The sequence below is a fragment of the Phlebotomus papatasi genome, chromosome 2 (assembly GCF_024763615.1).
Source record: "Phlebotomus papatasi isolate M1 chromosome 2, Ppap_2.1, whole genome shotgun sequence".
NCBI lineage: Eukaryota > Metazoa > Arthropoda > Insecta > Diptera > Psychodidae > Phlebotomus > Phlebotomus papatasi.
In genome coordinates, this window is record NC_077223.1 from 38,217,258 (window position 1) to 38,243,377 (window position 26,120).

Consider the following 26,120-nt stretch of genomic DNA (forward strand, 5'->3'; position numbering starts at 1 on the left):
GTGTTCTTTGCTTTAGTGTAAAAGTTATCTCCTTTTATCCCTTCTACGTGCTTTCTTGTAAATAATCACCCAAGGATGCTCATTACTTATCCTCCAGCAGCTCCTTTCAAAAACACCATGAAATGCTCGTTGGAGATTGTATCCCAACAAATTCTGACACTCACACTCCCCGCCGTTATCGACATCATGTGGGCTGGCGGTTGGGGTGGGCGAAGGTACTTGAGAGAGAAATGTGTTGAAGGAATTGAGTCCTTGATATCCTTATAAATTGAGCATGCATGATATCCCATTCAGTGACTATATCGCACAAGTATCAAGTATTTATCGTGCATTACGTCATGCGACATGCTGAAGGAGAGGGAAGTGATGCTGGGGAAAACTCTTAATGCCATGCAAGATAAGGCGAAATGTAGTTCACATTTAATGGCCCAATAAAATGTTAAACTTTTCTTACAAAACTTATTAGTAGTTTACACATAAAATTTAATTTTTATCATCACTACATAAGATTTTTTTTTATTTCCTACGAATTTCGCACAAATATATTAAACTCTAAGCTAAACTTAGTTATTTCGAACACAAATCGTGCTGTTGAAAAATAGTTAAACATTCTCAAGAAATCCCTTGCTAAAATACCCACCTCGAAGACATTCAGAGTGCCCAATCAGGAAAATCATTTTGATAGAATTCTCCCGTCGTGAAGCTCAACTTAATTGCTAAGGAAAAGCCCCTAAAGTCCTACTCTGACGTTCAAATTTTTAAAGCAATAAAGGTTTCTGAAAACTTAATTTGCAACCCGAAGGGAGTTTGTATAAAATATGTGCGCAATTGATTTAATAAATTTTCACTTGAGTTATTTAATTTTGTGGTTGGAAGGTAATTTTGAGGTGCTCTAAGGAGAAAAGTCCCACTCACAGGATCAAGAGGACAGTAAATTAAAATGCTACTGGAGTGAATTTTATTTAAAGTAGGTAGAAAATGAGGGTAATTTAAGATTAAATTTTTGCCACGAAGAATTTAGAATTTGAATTTATAATTAAAATGACTAAAGGATAGCAATGCTTTTCTAAAGAGGCTTAAGTTTCGTCATAATATAGCCTTTTCTGGTTCACATGAAATTTGTATGGCGTGGAAAGTAAAAGTGACTGAAAAAAGTCTATTTATTTGGCCAATCAGTTTTTGAAACAAAATAATAATATTATTTTGCAGAGATCAAGAAATTTTAATAGGGTAGTTTGGTACCGATTAATGTTACTTTCCACTTAATGCCACTTCACTAAAACAGTGTTTTTCTTCAATAGCATCATAGTATTTCAGAAATGAACTTAATCACATCGAACAGACTGGGCTTTTTTACATGGTCATTGCTTTTTTACTTATTCATTCCTTTTTTACACGTGGAAAAAATATACAAAGAATTGCGGCATCAAACCAATTTTTGCATCAATTTGATCTTTTTCCGTTCTCTGAGACAATATTCTGTAAAAAGAAAATGATATTTTAGTAAAATTAGCCAAATTTAAATACCTTGAACAAAAAGTAAAAAGCAATTGCCCGGTCAATTGCTTTTTCTTGACAGTTCCATATTATATAGTCCGTTAACATTCTCTATTTGAATTCACTGTTCGAAATTTCATCGACCGCCATCGAAATCAGCTGATGCCAGGAAAAACCAAAACAAAGGAAATTTTACTCATAAAACTCTTGTGAAAACCTTTGAAATGTATTTAAAATGAGTCTAGGCATTAGTGAAATTAAAGTTTAGTATAAATTACTTGTAAATAATGTGAACTACATTGTTTTGAACAACTGAAAATATTTCCCGCCTTGGACATTTTACTTACACTGGATGGCGCTGTTCTCAGTGAGTTATCTCATCGAAACCAATGAAGGTGTCATATCCAGAGGAACCAACATTAAAGGAAAAAGTCGTTTTTCTGCTTTTGTAGTGGTAGTCGCCAGCATTTGAAAAAAACGTCGCCAAGATTGCTTTTTAAAGCCAGTTTGTGAAGTTGAATTAATGAAGTTTCAATGAAAATTGGTGTTAACATAAAGAAAATACTTTTTAGGATTAGTTTAGTGACATAGAAATGGTTAAAAGGCGTGGTTTGATAGTAAAAATTGGCTAAATATGGGTCACCCAGCGACTTTTGCAACATTTCATAATTCGTGGAAAATTATGAAAATGACGTGGAAAATCGGTGATTTATGAATTAGAAAAGAAAATTGGAGAGTTTTGGAAGCATTTGTGACTATTTATTTTTTATATTGTTCATGGAAAATCCTCAGGAAAATGTCTTGAAAAAGTGCTTGCTTTGCTCGAAGAAATGCACCAAGACGGTTCAATTGTCAAACTGAAGATGGCGGACCTCCCTTTAGGACATTTCTCTTGATGTTTTTCAAGTAATTTTGTACGGAAATAAGTGAATTTCCGCAGTAAGTTCATTACAAATTATTAAAGAATTGGCCAGTGAAGAGATTTGTGAGAAAATTCTGTGATTTTTCCTGTTTTTTCTTGTGTATTTTTAGTGTGAAAATTGCCCTGCAAAAAGAGCATGCAAGCTTCATTTTTCATTTGTTTTGGAGCTCTTGGGGGGTTTTCTTAATCATCCTGGCATTCTAACTTCTCTGGAGGGGGCCCTAGAAGTACTAGGTAGCCTCCCAGACAATCCGTGTGCTGTTTCGAAGCCCTCCGGACACCGAAATTCATTCCATTAGACCACCATAAGTGTCATTGACTCGAAAAAATCCTTTTTATCCTTCTAGAAAATGGATAAATCTCCCATCCCTTACATTGTAAGGATTCTAGAATAGTTTCTCTTTCTATGTAAAGGAAAAAAAGAATAAAAATATTATAAGAAACATTAAAATTTTCCAATTTTGTATTAGTGTTCGTTAACCCATTTTCTTTTGGTCTCAAAAAAACACGCAAGTTTTACAAATTTATCACAATTATCGCATTTTTTATATTTATTAGACCTCTTGCAACAAAATTAGGCAAGAAAAATTCCTCAATAATAATTAAAATTCTTAAAAACATTAAAAATTAAATGCAACATCAGCCACTTTTTTTAGTGTTGCCAGATTCGAATGAGAAAATGACTTTTTCCTTTAGTGGTGGTTCCTCTGTCATATCACTTCTCTATTCCTTCTTTGAAAATCGATTAAAAGAGCAATGGCCCAGTCTGTTCAATGCTAATACCTACTCTATTACTGATAATGATATAAATTACCATTTTTTTCATTCTGGGATTAAATACGACGAAGCATTTATAGTGCATCTACCCTAAATTTAAGAACTCATATCACAAGAACTCCTGTATTGCGAAAATTTTAGCTTATGGTATTTAAGTGTTTAAAGAAAATAAATCAATTTCAAATAAAAGATAAATGGCAAAACGTCCAAGCTGTGTTAAATACTCCAACTCGTAACTTTTGTCCTAGATCACAGGAGTAGTTGTGCATCATTTTAACGTGTTAAAGATCTTTAGAGGACCAACTCATGGGAGAGGTATTTATAGTGTGCGAATTCCATTACAAGTTTTTTCCATTACCGGAATATACCGGTTATTCGTTCATAATCGATTGGAACGATTCAGAGTTCTTAGAGATTGCAAAACCTTTCCAATGAATCTAAACCTGGCCCATTCGATTAAGAAATACGCTCTCTGGCGCCTTTTTAACCTCTGATCTTGAAAACCCGTTATTAAGAATGATTCAACAGTATTTTCGTAAAAGGACGAAATGTCCGTCTAATCATTCATTCATTCATTTTCAACCGCTTATTCCTATTGGGGTCGCGGGCCCATGACATCCAAATTAGCAGCCCACGCTTGTCGATCCTCCGCCACTTCATGAAGATGTTCGGGTTCGATCCCAAGGCGCTCCAAGGCAAGATTCTGAATTTGATTCAGCCACCTTGTCCTAGGTCTGCCTCGAGGTCGACGCCTTCTCACAATAGCTTGCATAGCTTTTCTGGGGAATCTTTTTGTCCGTCTAATCTACTTTTAAAACATATTAAGGAAAGAAATACTAACGACGCGTTTTCGAGGAATCTTAATAACCTCATTATTGTTGTAACGAATAAAGACGGATGGGAAAAACGAAAGGTCATGTTAATGAGCCTTGGGTCGACTTAGTCCCTGGAACCTACCTGGGGTGATAAGATAACTTATTTTCGATACTATCGACTATCGATTTTGAGAAATTTTAACGCTAGCAGGACTTTCTGTAACTAATACAGATATTTATAATCAGTCACATCCTTTGAAGAATGTCACAAGAATGGCCCAGCAATGCGTAAAAAGTCGACATTCACTTAAGCTAACAGATATAGATTTATCGATACTATCGATTCGATAGTGTCGAAAAGTTATCATTCCATCCATGGTTTTAGCCCAGGGTGCTGAAAGGTGACTTATTAGTAGAAAATAATAGGAAATTTATTTTAATTTGTTATTTCGATTATAACAATAAGCCGTCGCAAATTCGTATATTTATTAGAGTCCCCCAAAAGTCCAGCATCGTTACCTCTAACCATTTAACCTCTAAGTTTAGCGACGGTTTACGGATCAGATAAATGGACCATCATGTTGATAACGTTTTTTTTAGGAATTGTCTAGTTTGCGAAGATACGTTTAAGACTGTTGTCATCGGGGTTCGGAAGGTGGAAATTTTGAATAGTCAAAAATCTAGGAATTATATATACAGCTCTATCGGTAAAATCTTAGGAAATACATAAGGGTCATCAAAGGCCTGAGGTCGATATCCTTTATCGTTTGACCTGTAGTCCTGAAATGAAAAAAATGAGTGGAAAGCAAAACGAAGAAACTTCAAACCGTACTTTTAAAAACATTTAGTAGCGGAAGATGAGGAGGTTTCACGCAACTCAAATTTTTTTTAGAACTGAATTGCTAAACGGATATGAACCATATTAAAATTAAATATGATGCATTGGTCTCTCTTGGGTATTGAATATCTGATAATACACAGGACAATTCCTAAATAAATATTTTTCGTCATAAAGATCTCGATTTTCGAAAGTAATGCATATTGGAAACTACCCCATTGTCCTCTAACGAAAAATTAAATCATATACAAAATACCTCCTTAAATAATTAAATTCTTCTTAAAGAAAACTAAAATATCTATCAGTTTATTTAAGCTTCTAATTAAATTTAACCCGTCTCTCTCTATATTGTCCTTCTGTTGAGTCATGACCTTTCTGACCTCTAGACAATAGAGAAATGTATGTCCATAGTTGATAGATTTTTCTACACAAGCTTAAGCAATTTGCTTTAATATGAACATAAATTTTTCTAAAGTGCAGAGGACATAATAGCAATACTTTTCAATGCACTATGACCATAAAATATCGTGCTATCGCCTGTGTTTATATACTTTATGCATTTTAATAAAATTCAACTGGACATTTCTGGCCCATGTCATAGGTTCAAATTCCAAGTTTAAATATTCTTTATGTCCTAAATACATATCGTAATTTATGCCTCATCAAAATAATCAAATAAAATTTCACGTAAAATATGTCAAAGAATTATCTGAGCACATTGTTGAATTTTATGAGTAATAGTGATTCCCAATTACTTTTAAAAGGGGTCGAAATATTTATTCATCTCATGTAGAATCCAATTGAATGCGTTATTGTTAAGCTCTCTAGAGAGAAAATTGGCAAATGAAGCTGTCAATTAATGGGCAATTTTGTTGTAAATTCATCGAAATCAATTTTAGTTAAATGTGAATAGAATTTTGAAATATAAATAAAATGATATCAAATTCATCCTGAGGTTGAGTGTGGTTAAAATGGATTCATTTCACGTTATCAAATTGGATTTTTGCTCATTCAACCATCCCGCCAACCATATTTATTGTACAATCTAATTAAATAACATCAATTTGACTTGTATTGTGAAATAAATGGTATATAAATCTGGTTAATCTGAGGGTCATTCAGCTGGGAATAATATTAAATTGTGCTAATACTCTCGGTTATTGATGTATTCTTGGTGCTGAAATTGCACATTAGAACTGAGAGATCCAAATCACTTTTCACATGTTTCCATACACACAAAAATTACCCACAACGGGTGCACTGAATCCCAGTTGAAATTCAATAAATAGATAACTGAATATCCTGGTTTGTGTCACCAATTATTACTAATCAAACTCAACCGAAAGAGATATTATTTTGAGATTAAATTAACAATGAAAACTAAAATATATTTTATAGTGTCTCAGATATATTCCCGCAGAAAATATCATTTAAATATTTGTTTCTGGTGTGTATCTGCATTCAAATCTCTAGTAAGTTTAATAAACAGATAAAATGTATATAAAAAAATTGGGAGTGAGAGGAGAGTAGGTCAAAAACCCTATATAAAAGGAGAAGCTATGTGGGGGATTGTTTGATATTAGAATGCAGAGAGTGCAAAAGACTCCCCAGTGGCTCAAACCCTGTCGACATATTCGACGAATGAGAATCTCATTCATGGCTCATTTATTAAAATTACACTGGTATTACCATAAACATGAACCGCATTTGCATACAAATGTCATGCGGACACAGTCATTCGAATGGTAAAATGACTTTTGTGAGCTGATGGTGAGGCCTCCTCCATCCACCCTCAATGCGCAAAATGCGAATGATTTAATGTGAAATTACATCCAGAAAAACCACAAAATTATTCCCTCTTGTTTACTTTTTTCTACTCTCAAATTCTTTCACATAGAGTAATTACCAGTTGAAAAACCGTTTAAAATTGAATTTAAACTAAAAACGAAACCTTTTCGAAGATTGAAATTTTGGAGACTGAAAAAATTGAGGGATTATTCATATAACTGCTCATTCTGTAGTGTTCGACCAGTAAAATATGTTGACTTTTATTTGATAGGGGAATGTAGGCATGGTTCGCACAGAGTGAACCTTCAAACGATGCGAACTTTCTCTTTGTTTGCAAGGAGCTGACCTACCATTTCTCATCTCGGTTCATGAAATGACGAACTATCTCTTTGCAAACAAAGAGCAAATTTGCGTTTTTCGGAGGTTCATTCTGTGCGAACCATGCCAACATTCCCATAATTATTTAAAATTTTGCCGAAATGTTGTTTTCAAGTGACAGAGCAAATGGCATGACATATTTCACAAAATTTTCAGTTTGAATAAATCCTGCAAAACATGAGTTTACTTTAAATTAAGCTTAGGGTAAGTGTGCTAAATTTCGATATAGTTGCATGCAAGCGCCAAAGTCTCAAGTATGAAATGTAATATTTTTAATACAAATTGATTTTTTTAATCCTTCTTCTTAAGGAGTGTTGCTTGGAACCTTGTAGACAGTTTATCGTCTTTATTTACTCTAAAATCATTCTTATTGCATTTTAAAATGAATAAAAATGTAGACATCGCTTTGGTGCCCTATTTCGGCCACCTTCATTGTCATAGTTCTTTGCCCTTTGGAAATTCTTCCAATATCTTTTTCAACGTAATCTCGTCTGTCGAAGGTAAATTTTTTGTTATCCCTGTGCATTGTATAATCTCTAGACTATGTCAAAACTAAAAATTCATGGAAATTCAAGGAACAAAGAAGGTGGCCGGAATTGCAAGCTGACCGGAATTTGGCACACTTACCCTATATGGGATTAGGCGATTTTATTTGCGAGCTTAACTCTCAATCTACTTTCATAGCGAGAAGCTTCGTGACAGAAAATCATGATTGAGGATTCACCCTGAGCTCATTATTGATGACTAAAATTCAAATTCAATCAAATTAACGACCCTCAAGTTGGGATGTGATGTGAAAATCAATGTCATCTCTTCAACTCACGGATCGGGGACGGACACGGAAAAAGATGTTAAGGCATGATTTTCTTCCCAGTTAATTATTAAGTTAAAGTTTTGTCTTATACCCGACAATGTTTCTGAATTTAGATAAATAACACCCTAAATGGAATTTCCAGTAGAATTCAGTTGAGATAAACAATCTCTGATAAAGCATTACTCAGACGTAAAAGATGACAATTTTGTATGAAAATTTCAAGATTGGGAAACAAGAAATGGCTAAGAGGGATGGTAGTGAGATAAATTGGCTTCAATCGCGTGTGTTAAAGACACAAAATATTACCCACCGACGCCCACTCGTATACTTTCCTCTTTTTGCTCTGCCATTGACATGAATGTATTTTTATCAATAGATGGAAATCATGGGAAATGATGGAAGACAAAAAAGACAAATCCGTGATGGATGTTTATTGTTCTCTGCCAAAGAATTATACGAACAAATATTTTTTTTGGTATAAAGATTTTATCAAATATCCGAGAGGGTATTTTAAGAAAGATTTTACTTTAAACATTCCGTAAGATATTTTTTAATGTTTTAATGTTTAAAAAGGTAATGATTTTAACCATTTTAACACACTAATTCCCATCTGTTTGGTTTTGGTTTTGGTGGGGAAGGGGATGGGTAGGGGGAAAATCAGGACCATGTTAATGGTTCCAGGGTCCACTAATGGAAGGGGGTCTCCCAAAAATAGAGGGAATTGGGGCAACTTTAAAAGTGGGGCACATTTGAAATTGGGATTTTTTCCTATGTTTAAGTAGAACTGAGCCATATCATGACGCCATTTACTTTCTCAATCTGTTTGTGTAGATAAATTATGTTACAATAAGGCTAATTTTTTTTTAAATATGTGAGAAATCCAAATTTCAAAGGTGTTCCACTTTCAAAGGTGCCCCACTTCCCCATATCATGTCTCTTTCTATAACCGTTAGGGCTCTAGGTGTGATCACGGCGTGACAGATGGACAGACCGGTCAAACAGCGGAACGTCTAAAAACTCGAAACTTTAGATTTTCAAAATTCAAAATACGACCAAAATACTGCTGTCTGTAGAGTTCGAACAGAGTATTAAAAGAAGAGAAGAATCTAGGTTTAAATTCGTGTTTTTTTTAAATCTGAATTCACCTACGGACCGAACGGGTTCCGGTCAAAATCCCGAAAGCCAAAATCCTGAACGCCAAAATCCCGAAAGCCAAAATCCTGAAAGCCAAAATCCCGAATTCTTAATAATGTCACAGCTACTCCCACGATTGTACCCACGCTTGCTAGAGGCAAAGGGAAATCTTCTGTGTCTTAGGAAATTATTCTAAGCATTTTCCTCCATATAATTTCATCAATTTCAGGATTTTTAAAATTCGGTATTTTGGCTTTCGGGATTTTGGCTGCCACCGGGACCGAACATCTAATAGTAAATTCGTATTTTCCTATAAATGCAGCATTTACAATTTGGAACATCAAGGTATTGAATCAATATTAGGTGAAATTCTTAATAATCTCACCTATTTTGTATTGCAATTTCCAAATATCATAATATTGAAAAAGGAAACATTGATTTATCCAAAATAGTATTAAATGAACCTGGAACTCAGTGATATCACTACCCTATAACCCATAATGCCTTATGCCCTAGACACACATACGACTTAAGCCGAGACACGACTTAGTGGAAAATGATGGAAATACACTTTAACTATTATTTCTAATATAATTACGATAAGCCGTCTCTCGGCTAATCCTCATGTCTGTCAAGGACCTTAGACACGTCGTAAGTGTGTCTAAGCCGAGAGACGACTTAGTGGAAAATGATGGAAATGTAGTTCAACCATTATATCGAACAGGGGCATGACGTTTCCTATGTTTCCCATATGTTTCTAGCGAGCCGAAAAAACTTTTGAGTTTATTAGATATTTTCTGTCATTGTAAAATGATTTAGCAAATAATACTAATACAAAATAAAACCCAATTTAATAACGAAAAGGTAACCGAAAACCCCAAATTGGTAAGCTACGTAGTTTTGGAGAGATCTCGTGAAATGTGTACGAAAACAGGAAAAAATTTACACTAAAACTGGTCGCATTTTTCAGAGCTAATGTCATCCCCCTGATATCGAATATAATTACGATAAGCTGCACTCGACTAATCCTCAGGTCTGTCGAGGTCCTAAAAGTGTCTACTAAGGCGGAAAAGGCTGAAAGGTTTTAAATCTTTCAGTTTCAAGTGGCAGTTTTGTATAGGATAATTATTAACTAATAATTCTTACTAAGTAATATCTCTTCCTCAAACTTATTTCAGTTAAATACTTTTTACAAACCAAAAATTTGTACTTTATTTTTTTTAATTTGTTTATATTTCTAAAAAAAAATATAAAATTGATATTACGCCCCTGTAATACATGATGAGTGATATCAAATAAAATAAAATCTTTATTTAAAATGAATCCCGATACAATTCATTGTGTAATAATATGAAAGCTCTTATTTAAAGTGAAAATGATTTAATTTGTCAAACAACGAAATAAATAGAGGATTAATTTTGTTTAATTATTATTAACGTGCACAATTAGTCCATTTGCATATTTTTGTATTCAAAATAAGGTAATAAATGATAGAGTGAATAGGAATTTGTGAAATGTTTCAACCAATAACATTCTTTGTTATACATTGAAAATAAGTTTTGCATTATTTGTTTAAATGGGTTGAATTAGTCGAGTTCGAGCACTTCGAAAACCATTTTATGTATACCAAACCATTCATCTTTATAACAAATTGTATGTCGATTTCAAATATTCATAAATTATCTCAAAACTTATTCAAATCTTCATGAAGTCTAGATGCTAAGAATTGCCAAAGTTATTCAATTTAATGAAGTTTATTAGTAAGTTTACCCGGTTGTGCTATTAACGTGCGAACTTGAAAAACACTTAGAAGGAAGAGTCCAATGTCATTAGCATATACGAGTTATATTTCCGCCTCAATCACTTTTAAAACATTTTCTAAAGATTTTATTTAGTCGATTTAGTTGCTAACTATATTTATAAAAACCTAAAGATATCTGCTATTAGTATGGCTTCTAAAGAACTAAGCATAATTACAAATCTTCTCACAAACTGTCGGTTTTTCAAAATGTTACGAAATATATAAATTATATTTTGTAAATTATGTTTACAATTTCATAGTGATCAATTTCTTGTAATTTCAAAAAGCATAGAAAAATAGCTATAGGGAGAAGACTATTTCAGGAATGCTTGACTTTCAAAGACATAAATCTGGTAATAATGTATCAGTGTATGGAAAATATGTAAATTATTAAATTAGACATAAGGTAAGTGTGCTAAATTTCGGCATAGTTGCATATAGGCACCGAAGTCCTAAGTTTGAAATGCAATTGATATTTTTTGTAACTTCCTTTTCGGGAAGATTGTGTGGAACCTTGAAAACTAGTTTATCATCTTTGTTTTCTTTAAATCACTTCCTAAAATATTGAAAAATTAATAAAAATATGAAAATTGCTTTAGGTAGTATTCCGGCCACTTTGTGTGAAATACCGACCACCTTTTTTCTGACCACCTTTTGTGACGCAACGGATAGAAAATATCAAAACGCCAAACGGAACGAGTTTAGTATTTAGTTTAATACGTTTATATGACCCACAAGCCCAGAGATCTTCCGTGTAATTTGTCCTGAAGACCTGAAGAGTAACATCTCAAATTTACGCACAGATTCCCGTAGCAATTTGCCCTTCCTGAACTCTTCCAAGGCCTTTTCCACATCATCATTTTCATAGAAGCGATGGTTTTTTTCTCTGGACATTGAACTCAGAAATTGAAAAAAAAAACACAAAATGAATAAGAAATTTCGGAAAGCAAAAGATGTTGCCGGAATAGGCAACACTACCTCACCAGAGAGACGCTCACAAAGTATATACATTTTTACGCGAAATACAGGATCCAGCTGGGAAATTTCACCCGGAATTTAAAGATTGATTCAGTATTAACATAAACAGAAATCATCCTTAATTAAAACTAATCAATTTTCATGAAAAACACCGAAGGAAAACCTTCTGCACTTCGCCACAAATCATAAGACTACTAGAAACACAATCGGTCTGTCGGTCTACCACATTTTTGTAAGACTCTTTCCACACTGAGTTAACGTAAAATTAGTTATTAAAATTTAACGGTCTTTGTGTTAATACATCCTAAAATGAATAAATATTTAAAAGCAAAATGAATTCATTGACTATTCGAAGATAACATACATAATTTTAATTAATCTATTTCCATAGCCGAAATTACACTCAAAGTGGCCGAAATTAGAAGCTGGCCGAAATTTGGCACACTTCCACTAATAACCCAAAAATTTCGGTTGCCAAATAACAACAAACACTAATAAAATGATAACAAAATTTCAGCTACCATAAACTATCCAATCCTTCCCTAAATGCGCAAAACTTTCTTATAATATTATTTTTTAAGGAGGAGTTTATGCAACATTACTGATCAGACGTGAACCATCATTTAATGACAACCTTGCTTTTAAGATGTTTTTCTTTTCTATTTGGTATTCTTTTATTTTGTACCATAATCACAATGAGAAACGATATCGTGATCATATCGTGGTATTTTCCGGTATAAGGAAATTACGTTCGCAAAAGAGACACTCACAGAGGGAGCAGACTAAAAAGAATCGAAGACTAATGGCACTTCCGCCTTGTTTTCCGAGATATTGTGACCGACAATGGAGACATTCTTTTAGGTCGAATTCACCTCATCCAACTCATTATTCCCACACCACTAAGTGCACCCTGGGAGGACGACCCCCCCAACACTTAATCTCTAGGCCATAATGAAGAAAGCCACAGAGGCAATAAACGTGAATTGCCTGATACTTTCAGGGAGTCAGGGATTCGGGTATGTGCTTCCTAAAATTGAGCCTGTGATATAAACAAGGCACGATATCGGTGATTTATGATAAGGAGGAAAATATTTTATTCCTTAGTACTGTAAATTGCAACATTATCTCACTCATGTTTCAGCTTTCCCACCTCCCTATTTCTCCTGCCAAAAAACGGGTATTTTGGAGGGGAAACAATAGCATAAATTCTCAAGAATTTTCTGCCAAAAAGGAAGTGTTACAGAAATAGATGAAAAAAGTTTCCAACATCTTGCATAAATTTCTTGAAAATAATACAATTCATTGAGTGATAATATGATTAATTCTATATCACTAATGAATAAATTAGTATTCTATTGCATAAGATACAAAACTTTCCTTCTCCGGAATCTTCGCAAGCAAATTGAGCTTTTCAGAAGAAACTTTCGTGCGGAAACTTTCAAAGTTTAGACAAATTCCTTGAGAGAGAAGAAGTATGTATATCTGAGAAGAAAAGTGACTAATAATCGTCAGACGCGTGGAATTCGATAGAGTATATGTTAGTCTTCCTTTCAGACATTTTTCACTTGAATTTTTCCCAGAGTGGAAAAATACACACTCTTTTAGCAAAAGAATTCACCAAGAAAAGCTCACAACATTGTTAGAAAATCTCTCGGCAAACATTTAGTTAATCCCTATTTTGACCCAGACACTGGATGATCTTGCCTGTGGATTTTCTCATGAATCTCATGAGCTTTTAAAGCTCCGAACTCTTTTAGGAGAAACCTCAAGATTTTATCATCATCTTTTCTCGAATGGAGTCATTAAACGGTTCGCGGAAACCTCGTATTTTACATTTCGTATTTTACATCTTCGTATTGCACATTTCGTATTGCGGAAACTTCGTATTTCAGCACATTTCGTATTTTACCATTTCGTATTTCACATTTCGTCTTTCATACATTTTGTACAAAAATTGAACATTTCGTCTGCCATACATTTCATACAAGCATATCAACCAATAAAATAATAGAATTGTAGTTTTATAAGGTCAAGGGCGCTATGCGCCTCGGGTCTAAGTTTGAAGTCGAACATCATGCTTTTTAATTATTCATTTATTTAAAATTTTTATGTAAATTTCCAACTGCTTCAGCAAATATTTCAAATTTTACCACCAAGTCTGAGAAATATTGGTAAATGTTTACAATATGCTCTTAAAACCCATTTGAGCCTTTTAATCATAACTTTATCAAGACATTAGATGGAGATTTTATAAAAGGGAAACGTGACCATTAAAATGGATTTTATAATAATTCCTTAAGTTTTTTTTGTAGATATATCTTGTGTAGCCGGGCTTTTGCCCTGAAAGATTCTTTATGGAGACCAAAGCTTTTCGCGGCCAATTGCCCAGCACCGCCCAGGCTCTGTGCCTCCATCCGATCTCTTCCAGGCCATGTTACCGACTGACTGACAGTTATCTCTTGTCTTATCTCCTGTTATCCTGTTAACCAAGGCCAAGCTCACAGACGACGAGCAACCGAACCAGTAAAAGGCCTTGCTTGGAGCGAGAGGCGAGAAATATGAAGTTGCTGCGAACAGGGAAGGGATAGCCGAGCCATTGCCCTTAATTCGGGCCTACCGCTCAGACCTTGCCGATTAGGGCTGAAATAGTTCCTAAACCAGGGCGTTAATTAATGGCTCAATGCTGGATCCCCTTACCCTGTGTCAGACGTGTCGTTTTTATTTATTTTTTTTTATTTTATATTTTTATTTCTTTCGTTTAGTTTTTCTATATTTTTGTTTCCGTGCCTTTGGTTTTTTTCATATCTGAATGTGGAATACGACGAAGTTGAAAGAAAATAAAATTCGTAAATTTTACTTTATATAGAAAAATTTTATTGCTAAGATAGTGAAAACTGAAAATTTTGAGAAATTCCGCGCAAAAATTTAATTATAGATCGGTTCGAATAGTCGTTTACGACTACTTTAATGCAATTTCCGACAACCGCATACTTTTTCTTGTACGGATTTCATTAAAAAAAATGTTTGGCAAAAAAAAACGTAATATATAAATAGGCTGCAGTTTTATGTGATAAAAAATAGATATTTTTAACTGTTAGAGAAACTTTCCTCCTGATAGCGAAATTGAGCTCGGCCATTGCCGCTCTGAATAAGGATAGGGAAGTGAGCGTGTATGACAGCCTGCTGATGATAGCTACGTTAGTGTGCGACTTTGAGAATGCTCAGTTGTTTGCATGCGAAATGCTCCCACATTTTCTTAGTTTTTCGATAATTTCTTAAGTTTTGGTGAAAAAATAACATTCAAATGTGGAGGTAAAATCCACTTTTGCCCGCCGTGTAGGCATAACTGGGGCTTGCTCTCACTTGCTCGCAACCCCTCTTCGCTTGTTCCCGAAACTAATCTGACTGAATGGGCAGTAAGATAACTCCTTTCTCGAACTTTTGGAGAGAATATCTTCTTCTCTCGCTGTCTAGTGATCGACTAACACTGAGGGTGAGCGACGATCGAACCGAGCAAGCGGCGCTAGCCGGCGATGATAACATCACGAAACGGAAGAATGCCACAAGCGGGAGATTTTAAGCTTTAGGTGTCGGGGGAACTACCACACAAATTCCTTAAAACAAGAAATTTTTTAACATATAGTGATGAAAAACTAGTGAAAACAGTCCAAGAAATGATTAAAATCGCTAAAAGAACGAAAAATAACCTAAATTTTGAAATGTCAAATGGACTCCGATATTTTGCTTCGGAAATGGGGCCTAAGTTATTAAATGGGGCTTCGAAATTGGTAAAACTTGGTTCTGTGATTCATGTCCAATTAGTCTTCAGTGATTTTTGCTCGAAATCTAGTCAATTTTTAATAGTTTTAACGAAATCAAAATACACGGTGTCAAAGGACGAAATGTTCACTTGGACTACCTCCATCTCATATCCAATAATAATAATACAGAGCGGCAATGGCTCGGCTATCCCTTCCCTGTTCGCAGCAACTTCATATTTCCCGCCTCCCGCTCCAAGCAAGGCCTTTTACTGGTTCGGTTGCTCGTCGTCTGTGAGCTTGGCCTTGGTTAACAGGATAACAGGAGATAAGACAAGAGATAACTGTCAGTCAGTCGGTAACATGACCTGGAAGAGATCGGATGGAGGCACAGAGCCTGGGCGGTGCTGGGCAATTGGCCGCGAAAAGCTTTGGTCTCCATAAAGAATCTTTCAGGGCAAAAGACCGGCTACACAAGATATATCTACAAAAAAAACTTAAGGAATTATTATAAAATCCATTTTAATGGTCACGTTTCCCTTTTATAAAATCTCCATCTAATGTCTTGATAAAGTTATGATTAAAAGGCTCAAATTGGTTTTAAGAGCATATTGTAAACATTTACCAATATTTCTCAGACTTGGAGGTAAAATTTGAAATATTTGCTGAAGCAGTTGGAAATTTACATAAAAATTTTAAATAAATGAATAATTAAAAAGCATGATGTTTGACTTCAAACTTAGACCCGAGGCGCATAGCGCCCTTGACCTTATAAAACTACAATTCTATTATTTTATTGGTTGATATGCTTGTATGAAATGTATGGCAGACGAAATGTTCAATTTTTGTACAAAATGTATGAAAGACGAAATGTGAAATACGAAATGGTAAAATACGAAATGTGCTGAAATACGAAGTTTCCGCAATACGAAATGTGCAATACGAAGATGTAAAATACGAAATGTAAAATACGAGGTTTCCCAATCCCCATTAAACTTATCCAATAACTTCCAATTGGTTTTTTTTTGTTGGGAATTAAATTTTACCACGAAAAATGACTGAAGAAAATGAGAAAATGTGTTGACCTGAAAATGGAATATTTAATTGAGCAATAGAGGTATTTTTTTCTCCCAAGAGTTTTCCTTGAAACTTTAATGTAGTTCCTCGTCAAAATAATTCCCATTCTGCAGTGAGGCCATTATTAAAGAAATGCTAAATAATGTTTGACTAAGTTTTCTCATCACAACGAGCATTTTCACCACCAGCAGTGAAACACCATGAGCTATCGTGTTTTTGGAAAAGAACTGGAGAAACATTAAAGTTTGCTGGATACATATAAATCTTTTAAAATACTCCATGGAGAAAAAAAGGAACTCCTTAATCAAGTAATGACAAAAAAATTTGTTCACGGTAAATTTTAGAAATGTGCAGTGTGTGATTTAGTTGTTCGTATCTTTCAAGAGTATTCATCTTAAACTGAAAAATGAGAATTGCACTCAACATAAAGCTCTAATCCTGATGCTCTCTAAAAATAAGTTGAGCCACTAAAAAATGATACAAGTGTGGTAAATAAACATGAAAAAGGTGCTGAAAGACAGATGTGCGATTTGTTGAAACTACAACAAGAGCAATAAAGTTTTGCTCTATCAACTCATCTTTTTAGAAAAATACACACAAAATGCACAAGAATTCTCTTCTGGAAATTCATCAAGAAAGGCATAAAGAGGAAAAAAGGCACAATGAAGAGATAGCTTTAGAAATATGTAAACAAATCCCAGATTTAGATATTTCAATTGAAACATTGTTTAAATATTACTGGAATTGAAATGAAAATGCACTCTTATGAACTTTTTTTTTTTACAGGGTGATGCAAAATAAACGTGATCATGATGCTGGAACGTACTTTTGCGTGGCAGAAAGTTCAGCTGGGAAAGCTGTTTCGAGAAACGCTACACTTCAAATTGCAAGTAAGTAACACATTTTTCTCAAATTTTTCCTTCCTCAATTGACAGTGTATTGTGAAAATAGGTAGCAAAGCATCCCAGGCTTAGCGGAATTCTCGAACTTATAACTTAGTCAAATACTATTCTTCTATATTTTCACATCATATACCGTTCACCGGTTCACAACCGATTTATAGAACGAATTAAATTACTCAAAAAATCGCCCAAAATAACTTCGGAGTAATATACTTACACTGAGAAAAAAAAGAGGCTACGATTAACTTTTTTTTAATTTTATACCTTTTTAAGGGTAAAATTAACATGAAAAGGGTAATTTTAACCCATAATACACCTGAAAAGGGTAATATTTACACCGATTTTGGATCAATACTGCAGGGTAAAATTAACACTTCCGGAATGTCATTTTAACTTCTTCGGATTTCTCTCAGTGTACTTATCGGTTAAAATTACTTATCTGCTATGAATCGGTTCATTATCGGTTGATAACCTATAAAAACTGACTAAGTTTTCTCAGAAATTCTAAGATCTTTCCAACGAGCCCTAATACGGGCTTCAGACTTAATGCCCTAGACACACTTACGACTTAAGCCGAGAGACGACTTAGTAAAAAATTATGGAAATGTAGTTTAATCATTATTTCGAATATAATTACGCTAATCCGTCTCTCGGCTAATCCTCAGGTCTGTCGAGGCTCTAAGGCTTATCCATATGGCTTAACTGCCCTAATTTCTTATCAATCACGATTCACGTTTTTTTGGAAAAACTTAACTTAGGATTAGATTTATTTAAAATAAATTACCTACCAGGTTCTCAGAAAGCTATAAAATTGCGAGGTATTTAGGATTTGAGACCTTCAGGAAACTGGGCTAAATTTATTCTACTCTAGAGCCTTTTCTAAACTCTGACCTTGAAAAACCGTTTTTAGAAATGACCTCTAAAACATATCTAAAGTAAAAAAAAAATAACACGACGGGTTTTCGAGCAAACCCAAACAAACACAGTTTTGAAAGGGGAAAGGACCGGGTGGGACGATCCTTCGATCGACTTAATGGGGGGTCCTCCGAAGGTCCCAAGTTAATATCACTTACCGTTTAATCTCTACAGCTGGGAACATCCAGACCGATCAGATGATCGGTCAGACTCAAAGACGGACAAACAGTGTCCAGATGCCATTTCTCAGAACTCGTCTGAAACGCGGAGATTTGCTGAGAAAAGTAATCAACAGGGGGATAAAGTGGAAATTTTCAGGGGTACAAAAATCGAAGGATTATATTAACTGTTTTCTCTGTGGAGTTCGAGCAGTAAAAATTCTAAAACTAACACAAATGAGACGCTCAGAGCAGAAATGGTCTCCTTTGTATGCATTTCCATATTAAAAGAGTCCACTTCTGCTTTGAGCGTGTCAAATATTAAGCATATACGGTCTATGATTCAATGGTTTCTGCCGTTTGCCTGATGAGATCGATTTTGGTAATTCTGCGGCAGCCTTATCTAATCTTTGTTTGAGGTATAATACAGGAATTGAATTGAATTGATAAAAATCTGATTTAATAAGAATTTCTTAAAAAATTCTCAAAATCGCAAAAAAGTGAGTTAACCCTTGTAGTTTCCAAGGAGCGATATATACTATTTTCTATTTCATCTCTTCTACATAGAAAGACGAATTTAACCATATTAACGGTATCTATCCAAAATTTTAATCCAAAGTTTTTTAATTGTCATGGTATTTTTTTACAAAGGCTAAGGTATAATTTATATCTAAAACCTCTTGAAATCTTTTTCTTTTGATTTATTTAATTTTCATTTTACTGTTACAATGGAAATGATAAAATATTGTGTCAAAAAATTGAACGTAAATCAAAGATTTCATTTTGATTCCCAAATACTTCGAATTTCATCTTTATTCAAATTTATTTCTCTTATTTTTTGAAATATCCCCCAACTTCTATGCAAATTAGTAAAAAAAAAAGCGAATGTATTATTCCAATTTCTGAAAGTCAGTTTCTCTTGAAATGTGTCTTTCTCTGTCCAAAGTTTTTTTTTGTGTTTCATCGTGTGAGTCCAATTAGGTATTCAGATGTATGGCAATCCCGATAGACATATGTACTGGTCCAGTCGACTGGTGAAGTATAATTCAACAAATGAAATTTATCAGTTTTTGTGAATCATTGAGAGGAAGCTGCGCGAGTAATATCCCTTGAGCCCCTGAATTTATTATTTGTTTGTGCCTAATTAATGTAACCCAGGAATGACAGTAAAAAATCAAAAAATAAATAACAGGGGATGTGATTCTCATTTTAAAAATTCGGAGTAAAATATACACATTAATGAACTATCAATAAAGTAATAAATAAATACGATTGTAGATTTATTCGACTGAAAAATGGTTCATCATTTGAATGCTTTTCCCGCCTCTACATACATTAGCCACGAAATAATAAATGACCAATTTTATGGTAGATTTATTTAAAAGGCTTATTTGAACTGATAAATTGGTGTAATGCAAAAGAACATAAATGGATTTGTAAGAGTTGTTTGTTGAGCATCTTCAGATCATCTCTAATTGCCTATGAAGATATCATAGATGAATTTTTTAGGTCAACAATTCAAATCAATTGGCTCAATAGGAATGTAGATCACTATAAATTGAGTGATTTATCATTATTATTTAATCTTTATCGTCGTGGGTTTTGGCCTTTGTTCTATTTATTTGTTAACTAATTTACTGACATTAATATCAATTTATTGATTAAGATTTGTTGAAGAGGTGTTGTGTCTTCCTCTGGTGTTAAACATCACATTATTTCATGTCTCAGGGTACGCCTACAATTGACGTAGAAAACTCAACATTTCTACATGATTTAAAATTAAAATTGAGTAGGGGAGGTGTGCCAAATTTCGGCCAGCTTGCAATTTCGGCCACCCTTTTCTTTCTCGAATTTCCATAAACTTTTAGATTTTACGTACTCCAGAGATTATACAATGCAAAATAATAACAAAAAATGTAGCTTCGACAAACGAGATGACGTGAAAAAGATATTGGAAGAATTCCCGAAGGGCAAGGAACTATGAGAATGAAGGTGGCCGAAATAGGGCACCAAAGCTATGTCTATATTTTTATTCATTTTAAAATGTATTAAGAATGATTTTAGAGTAAATAAAGACGGTAAACTCTTTACAAGGTTCCAAGCAACACTCTTTAAGAAGAAAGAATAAAAAAAATCAATTTGAATTTAAAATATTGCATTTCAAACTTAAGACGTCGGTGCTTATATGCAACTATGTCGAAATTTGGCACAATTACCCTACCTTAACCAAAATAAATTCTAAATTCAAATATAGATACGTGGACATCTTCTTTTACGGAATTTTTCATTCACTTAAATTACTATAAAAGGAATTAATTAAAACTATTACGATATAATTACGCTGGAGGAAGAGAAAATTGTCCTGAAATTACTCTGCACTATTAAACATCACACACTGATGTAAGAAAATCATATCATTTCCCATTTGCCAGTCTCACAGTGAAATCCCCTTATTTAAAATGAACAAGAAGGGACATTAGGGCAAATTACATACTGAAGAAAAATTAATGAATTTTATCTCATTTTGAAGAGGACTTTCCCAGTGAAAATTGCATCACAACTTACATTTTACAGCAATCCCAGGGTGTATCTTTCCATTTTCAAGGAAGACAGAAAATTGTCATGCTCTCAGGTGTCGGCACGTGTTGAAGCTCTTGGAGAGCGTCTTAATTACGAAAGCTAGCTTGAGCTCGGTGATCCTCAACTCAGTGAATGTCCTGCACGTTGGATTTTGGGTCCAAAAAGCCAGAACACACCACCTTTATCATTATGATACACTATTTTCATTTTGTCGGGCAAGGTAAGGACTCGAATGGGGCACCCAATCCCATGAGATATAGTTTAGAGGTGAGATTGTTGTACGTGCTGTGACGTATATTTATATGGGACATACATTTTGGCTCGCCTTCATATTGTTGTACCCCATTCCGTAATGCATCTCCCCGTACCGACACTCGTGAGAGTTCAAATGAATTTCGGCCCAGACTGTATAAATTTGGACGTTTGCCAGCATATTCAGCCCCAAACAAGGGTAGGTTTCATGGGTGGTGTGAGCTCTACATCAGTTTTCGGTTTATTTCGTTATATTTAAACCCAGACGTGTGAGGTTTTATAGAATTTAACTGGCGTCAAGCTGGGATATAACGCCGATGAATAATATGTTAAACCAATTTAAATATCATCAAGTAATGAGCTAAAAAAAAAAGTAAATTAAAAAATTGAAATATGGACGGATATTTTTTTCATTTACAAATTAATAAATATATTTTGAAACAAATCTTGAAAAAAATACAATTGGTTTTTTTTTATGAGAAGTATACACAGTTATCTCATACAAAACTTCATTTTTTTCTCAATTCAATAAAAAAAAAACATTAGAGATTTTTTAAATTAAAATAGGGTAAGTGTGCCAAATTCCGGCCAGCTTGCAATTTCGGCCATAGTTTTTATTATTTGAATTTCCATGAATTTTTAGTTTTTGCACACTCTAGAGATTATACAATTCAAAAAATAATTTAAAAAATGTCGATTCCACGAACAAGATGATCTGAAAAAGACATTGGAGAATTGCGGAAAGGCAAGGAACTATGAGATTGAAGGTGGCCGGAATAGGCAACAAATGCTATGTCTACATTTTTATTCATTTTAAAATGTATTAAGAAAGAAATTAGAAAGAATTAGAAAGAATTTATTAGGGAAAATAAAGACGATAGAGTGTCTACAAGCTTCCAAGCAACACTACTTATAAAAAAGTAGCAAAAAATTCAATTTGTATTAAAAATATAACATTTCAAATTTGAGACTTTGGCGCTTGTATGCAACTATGCCGAAATTTGGCACAGTTACCCTAATATTAGCCAATATTATTTTAATTAATTATAACAAATTGTCTCTTCCATTAGCAAATCTTGTATAGTGAACAGGTGCATAAGCGTGAAACCGAGTTCACGATTTTGATACCATGCCTTCAGTATTTCTAGTACGATTAATAAATATAGACTCTAGATTGTTTGTTTTTTACTATTGATGACACACATCCACACACATCTTGCCATTTTTCCACAAGGTGGGGTTGACACTCCTTTTACATCGTCATCCGGCAGTGCAATCCTGGTCCTAGATAGTCCGCTCTTTGTCTTTGGTTCATAATGAACAAGGGTAAAAAATGTTGGCTTGGAATTTCACGGCCGGTTGCCACCTGACGCCAAGATAGTAACCATCTGAATGGCTTTAAGGCTGTCCGTTGACAAATTGTTACGACCTAACAATCAATACTTATTCGCCGAAATCTAATAAATACACTTCAGATCGCCAAGACGAAGCCCCATCTTCCATCAGACTCTACTCGAAAAATTTCGAATGGAGTCCAGAACTCACCGCGTGGAGGTGGAAGTAGGAAGCGGGATAGAATTAACGAATGGTCTTCCAAACCCTTCGAAGCCCCACCATTTGTTCTTGATAAACCAAGGATTATTCAAGGTTTTTATTTACGAACGAATTCTTTCTCAAAGGTAGAATAATGGAGTTAAATTAAGGTATTGTGGTATGGTCAAACATGCGAATATTTACCGATAGAGGGGGGTTCCCTATACACATCAAACCACTATCTCCAGCCTTTTGTTCTAATGTTCTTGGTTACAATCAGAAACGTAATTTTTTTTAAGTCTAGGGTAAAATGTGGAAAGCGAAATAGTTTGGAAAGTGGGACCAAGTAGTCTAGAATGTAGAACACCTCCCTAAAAACTTGATAATAAATCAATAAAATATTTCAATTTTTGATAAAAAAGATTATTAAACCTAATTTTGTCCTAATTAGGACCTAATTTATCTTAGAAGCTAAAAATGCAAATGTCGTTATTAAACAATCAAAGGGTGATTTGTAATAAGAATTTAAAAAATGTATTGCAAGCGTGATATTCATAGCCTTCACACGGTAGTTGCCATTTTCTCTGTTTCTTATGGAAGTTGATAGGAAAATATCAAAGTGTTTTGCTTGATTTTTCGGCATAATTTGTGAAATATTGTTAAGTTCGCAGTGAAAATCGAAGGACATACATCCATTTAAATTTAAAAGCTGAGGAAAAAATATTTGTGAAATATTACAGTTAAAAAGAAGAGAAAAGTGATTTTATTTCGTATTGCATTTAAAACAAGTTTTATGAAATCTTGGACAAGTTGATTTTGTGAATGAATTTGGAAGTATCCGGATAAATAGTTGCAACAGCAATTAGCAGCTGATAAGGAGAAAATCTCCTGGAGAAAGGCTGCCAAGATTTCCAGCTTCCGAAGACCACTTTTTCTGACAGAGTGGGTGGCAAATATCGCAAAAACACCTGGAGAAAGACAAATAGGAGCCTCTATAGAACTCCCAAAGCAAGTGGAAAGGACCTGGGCGGATTGGGTATCCAAATGTGCTAAAAAGTTGCATCTGCTTTAAAGCTATAACTGCTGGATAGCACGAGGCGTCTTTGAAATTTACAGAACCTCTTTTTGGTTGAACGTCCATGAAGTTCTTGGTAGTTAGGATTCCTCAAACGTTACCTGGACATAAAAGAGAGATTAGCATAAGTATTCAATGTGCAAGTATACGCAGAAAACCACTAACAATTGATTTTCTACATATTTCGAATAATATTTTGTCATTAATATCACTATGTCCATCTTTCCAAAAGTTTTTGTCCCACATTCCAAAATTTTGTCTATCTTTTCAAAATGTGTTGTTTTCGAATATAATTGAATATTCTAATTAATTGGTTGAAAATTCTAATAAAAACTGTTAAGATTCTGTTAGAATATTTCACAAGAAATCTCATGATACAAATTAATTGAAAATAATAAATATTTATTCGGCTTAAAAATGCATTTGAAATTGAACTTTTTCTTAATTGTCCACCTTTCCACAATTCACCCTAAATCGAAAGATTATGACAGAAAAAGAGTGGCAGTGGTAAAGCTTATCAGTCTTTCAGAATTCTGGAACCTCTGACTTAGGTTCCTTGTGTAGATGAGAGTGACCATGCCCTCCAATGATGACCTTGCCATCCTGTTTTTCATAAGCTTAGTTTTTTAATTCTAGCACTAAAGGATGGTATATTCACCAATCCTATCTATACCATGTCCGCTCAATGAATGCCTATCTTTTGCTCAATCGATAGGAAAATTTGCTCACTTACTAGAGCCTTTATAATCTTTGACCTTAAAAATCCTCATTAAAATTGAATCAATGGAATTTTAATATGGGGATGCAAAGCGGTGATAGAAAAATAATGATCATTTTTCTACCCAGGTTGTCTTAACTGAGCCTTGTTGGTAAGCGGAAAATTTAAGTACTAACATACTTCAAAATAAAAATAATATTCAGTTAACTTTCAAAAACCGTGAATGTTTTTTTTTCGAAGATGGAATTGATTTTAAAAAAGTTTTCGATAATGCAAAATAATAAAATTTATGATAATTTATAGAAATGGATTGAATTTTTACTTTGTGTGAGTACAGCCTCTTTCCATCATTTCGGCTCCTATTCCTGGGTTGCAATCCCACTCATAAATATATTACCTTTCATACCTATATAGAGCACCCTCGGTTCATCTTTTTTAACACAACCACAGAACGGTATAGCTGAAAAAGATGCTCAAAAAAAAAACAGAAGCAAAAATGGATTAACTAATATTCCAGAGTGGATGTTTTCTGTCACGTTATTAGAGTGTCTCTCATATATGAGATTAATTTCATTAATTAAGCTCATGTGGTGAATATAGAATACCACAGAAAACACTGTATTTTTTTTACAATTTTTGTGCAGATATAAACTAAAATCTGTTAGAATTTTAGCAAATTTTAGTGTCTGCAACTGCCATAAAACATGTCATTGCAATAAATGGTGGTAAATTGGAAAATCTGTGATCTTTGCACTTAAAAACTACAAGTGTCCTCTGCAGTTGAGCAATACACCATTATGAATAAGTAGAACATAGTCTCAGGGCAGAGTTGTTCTTCTGCAAATATTTTCTAGATAAAGATAGAAGCTGCATGATTTAAAATTATATAGAAAAATTAATTAGTTCCCTTAAATTTTTATCCTTTATCTAAAATACAATCAACTCTTGTTGTGCTGTGCGTTTGGGACACCACAATGAGAGAGAGGAAACTTTTCCATAGTATGAACTTTGTTGCAAAGAGTGGACTCGTGCAACTCCCTAGAAACCACAATGACTTGTCAGCCACCAAGTCCACCCATCCGTGTCCAGTAGGAAACTTCCCAAGGAGTCAGACAGAGAAAGTTCATCTGGAAAAGTTACCGATAGATGCACAAATCTATCCACCAATTGTGGTCTCATGGGATTCTTTATTTTTCATCTTTGCCTGAAAAGAGTTGCAACCACTTTGCCATCTTACTACTATTTCTTCCATCTGTCACTACCCCATCTCCTCCACTATACCCACTTTATTTCAGCACAGATCCCATGGATTAGCTTCTTGTCTAATCCCCATGGGAAATGGATTGGTATGGAATGGGTCAATGAACCATTATTGGTGTGTTTGGTGAATTTCCATCATCGAATTACATT

General features: G+C 34.1%; 1 protein-coding gene across 1 annotated transcript in view; it reads left to right on the plus strand.

Annotated features, from left to right (window-relative positions):
• Positions 1 to 26,120, plus strand: part of LOC129804087 (netrin receptor DCC-like) — a 197,500-nt gene that overhangs the window by 81,052 nt on the left and 90,328 nt on the right. Inside the window, exon 3 of the mRNA XM_055851121.1 lies at positions 17,364 to 17,467. Coding sequence (XP_055707096.1) covers positions 17,364 to 17,467 — 104 coding nt within the window. The remainder of the gene's footprint in view (positions 1 to 17,363; positions 17,468 to 26,120) is intronic.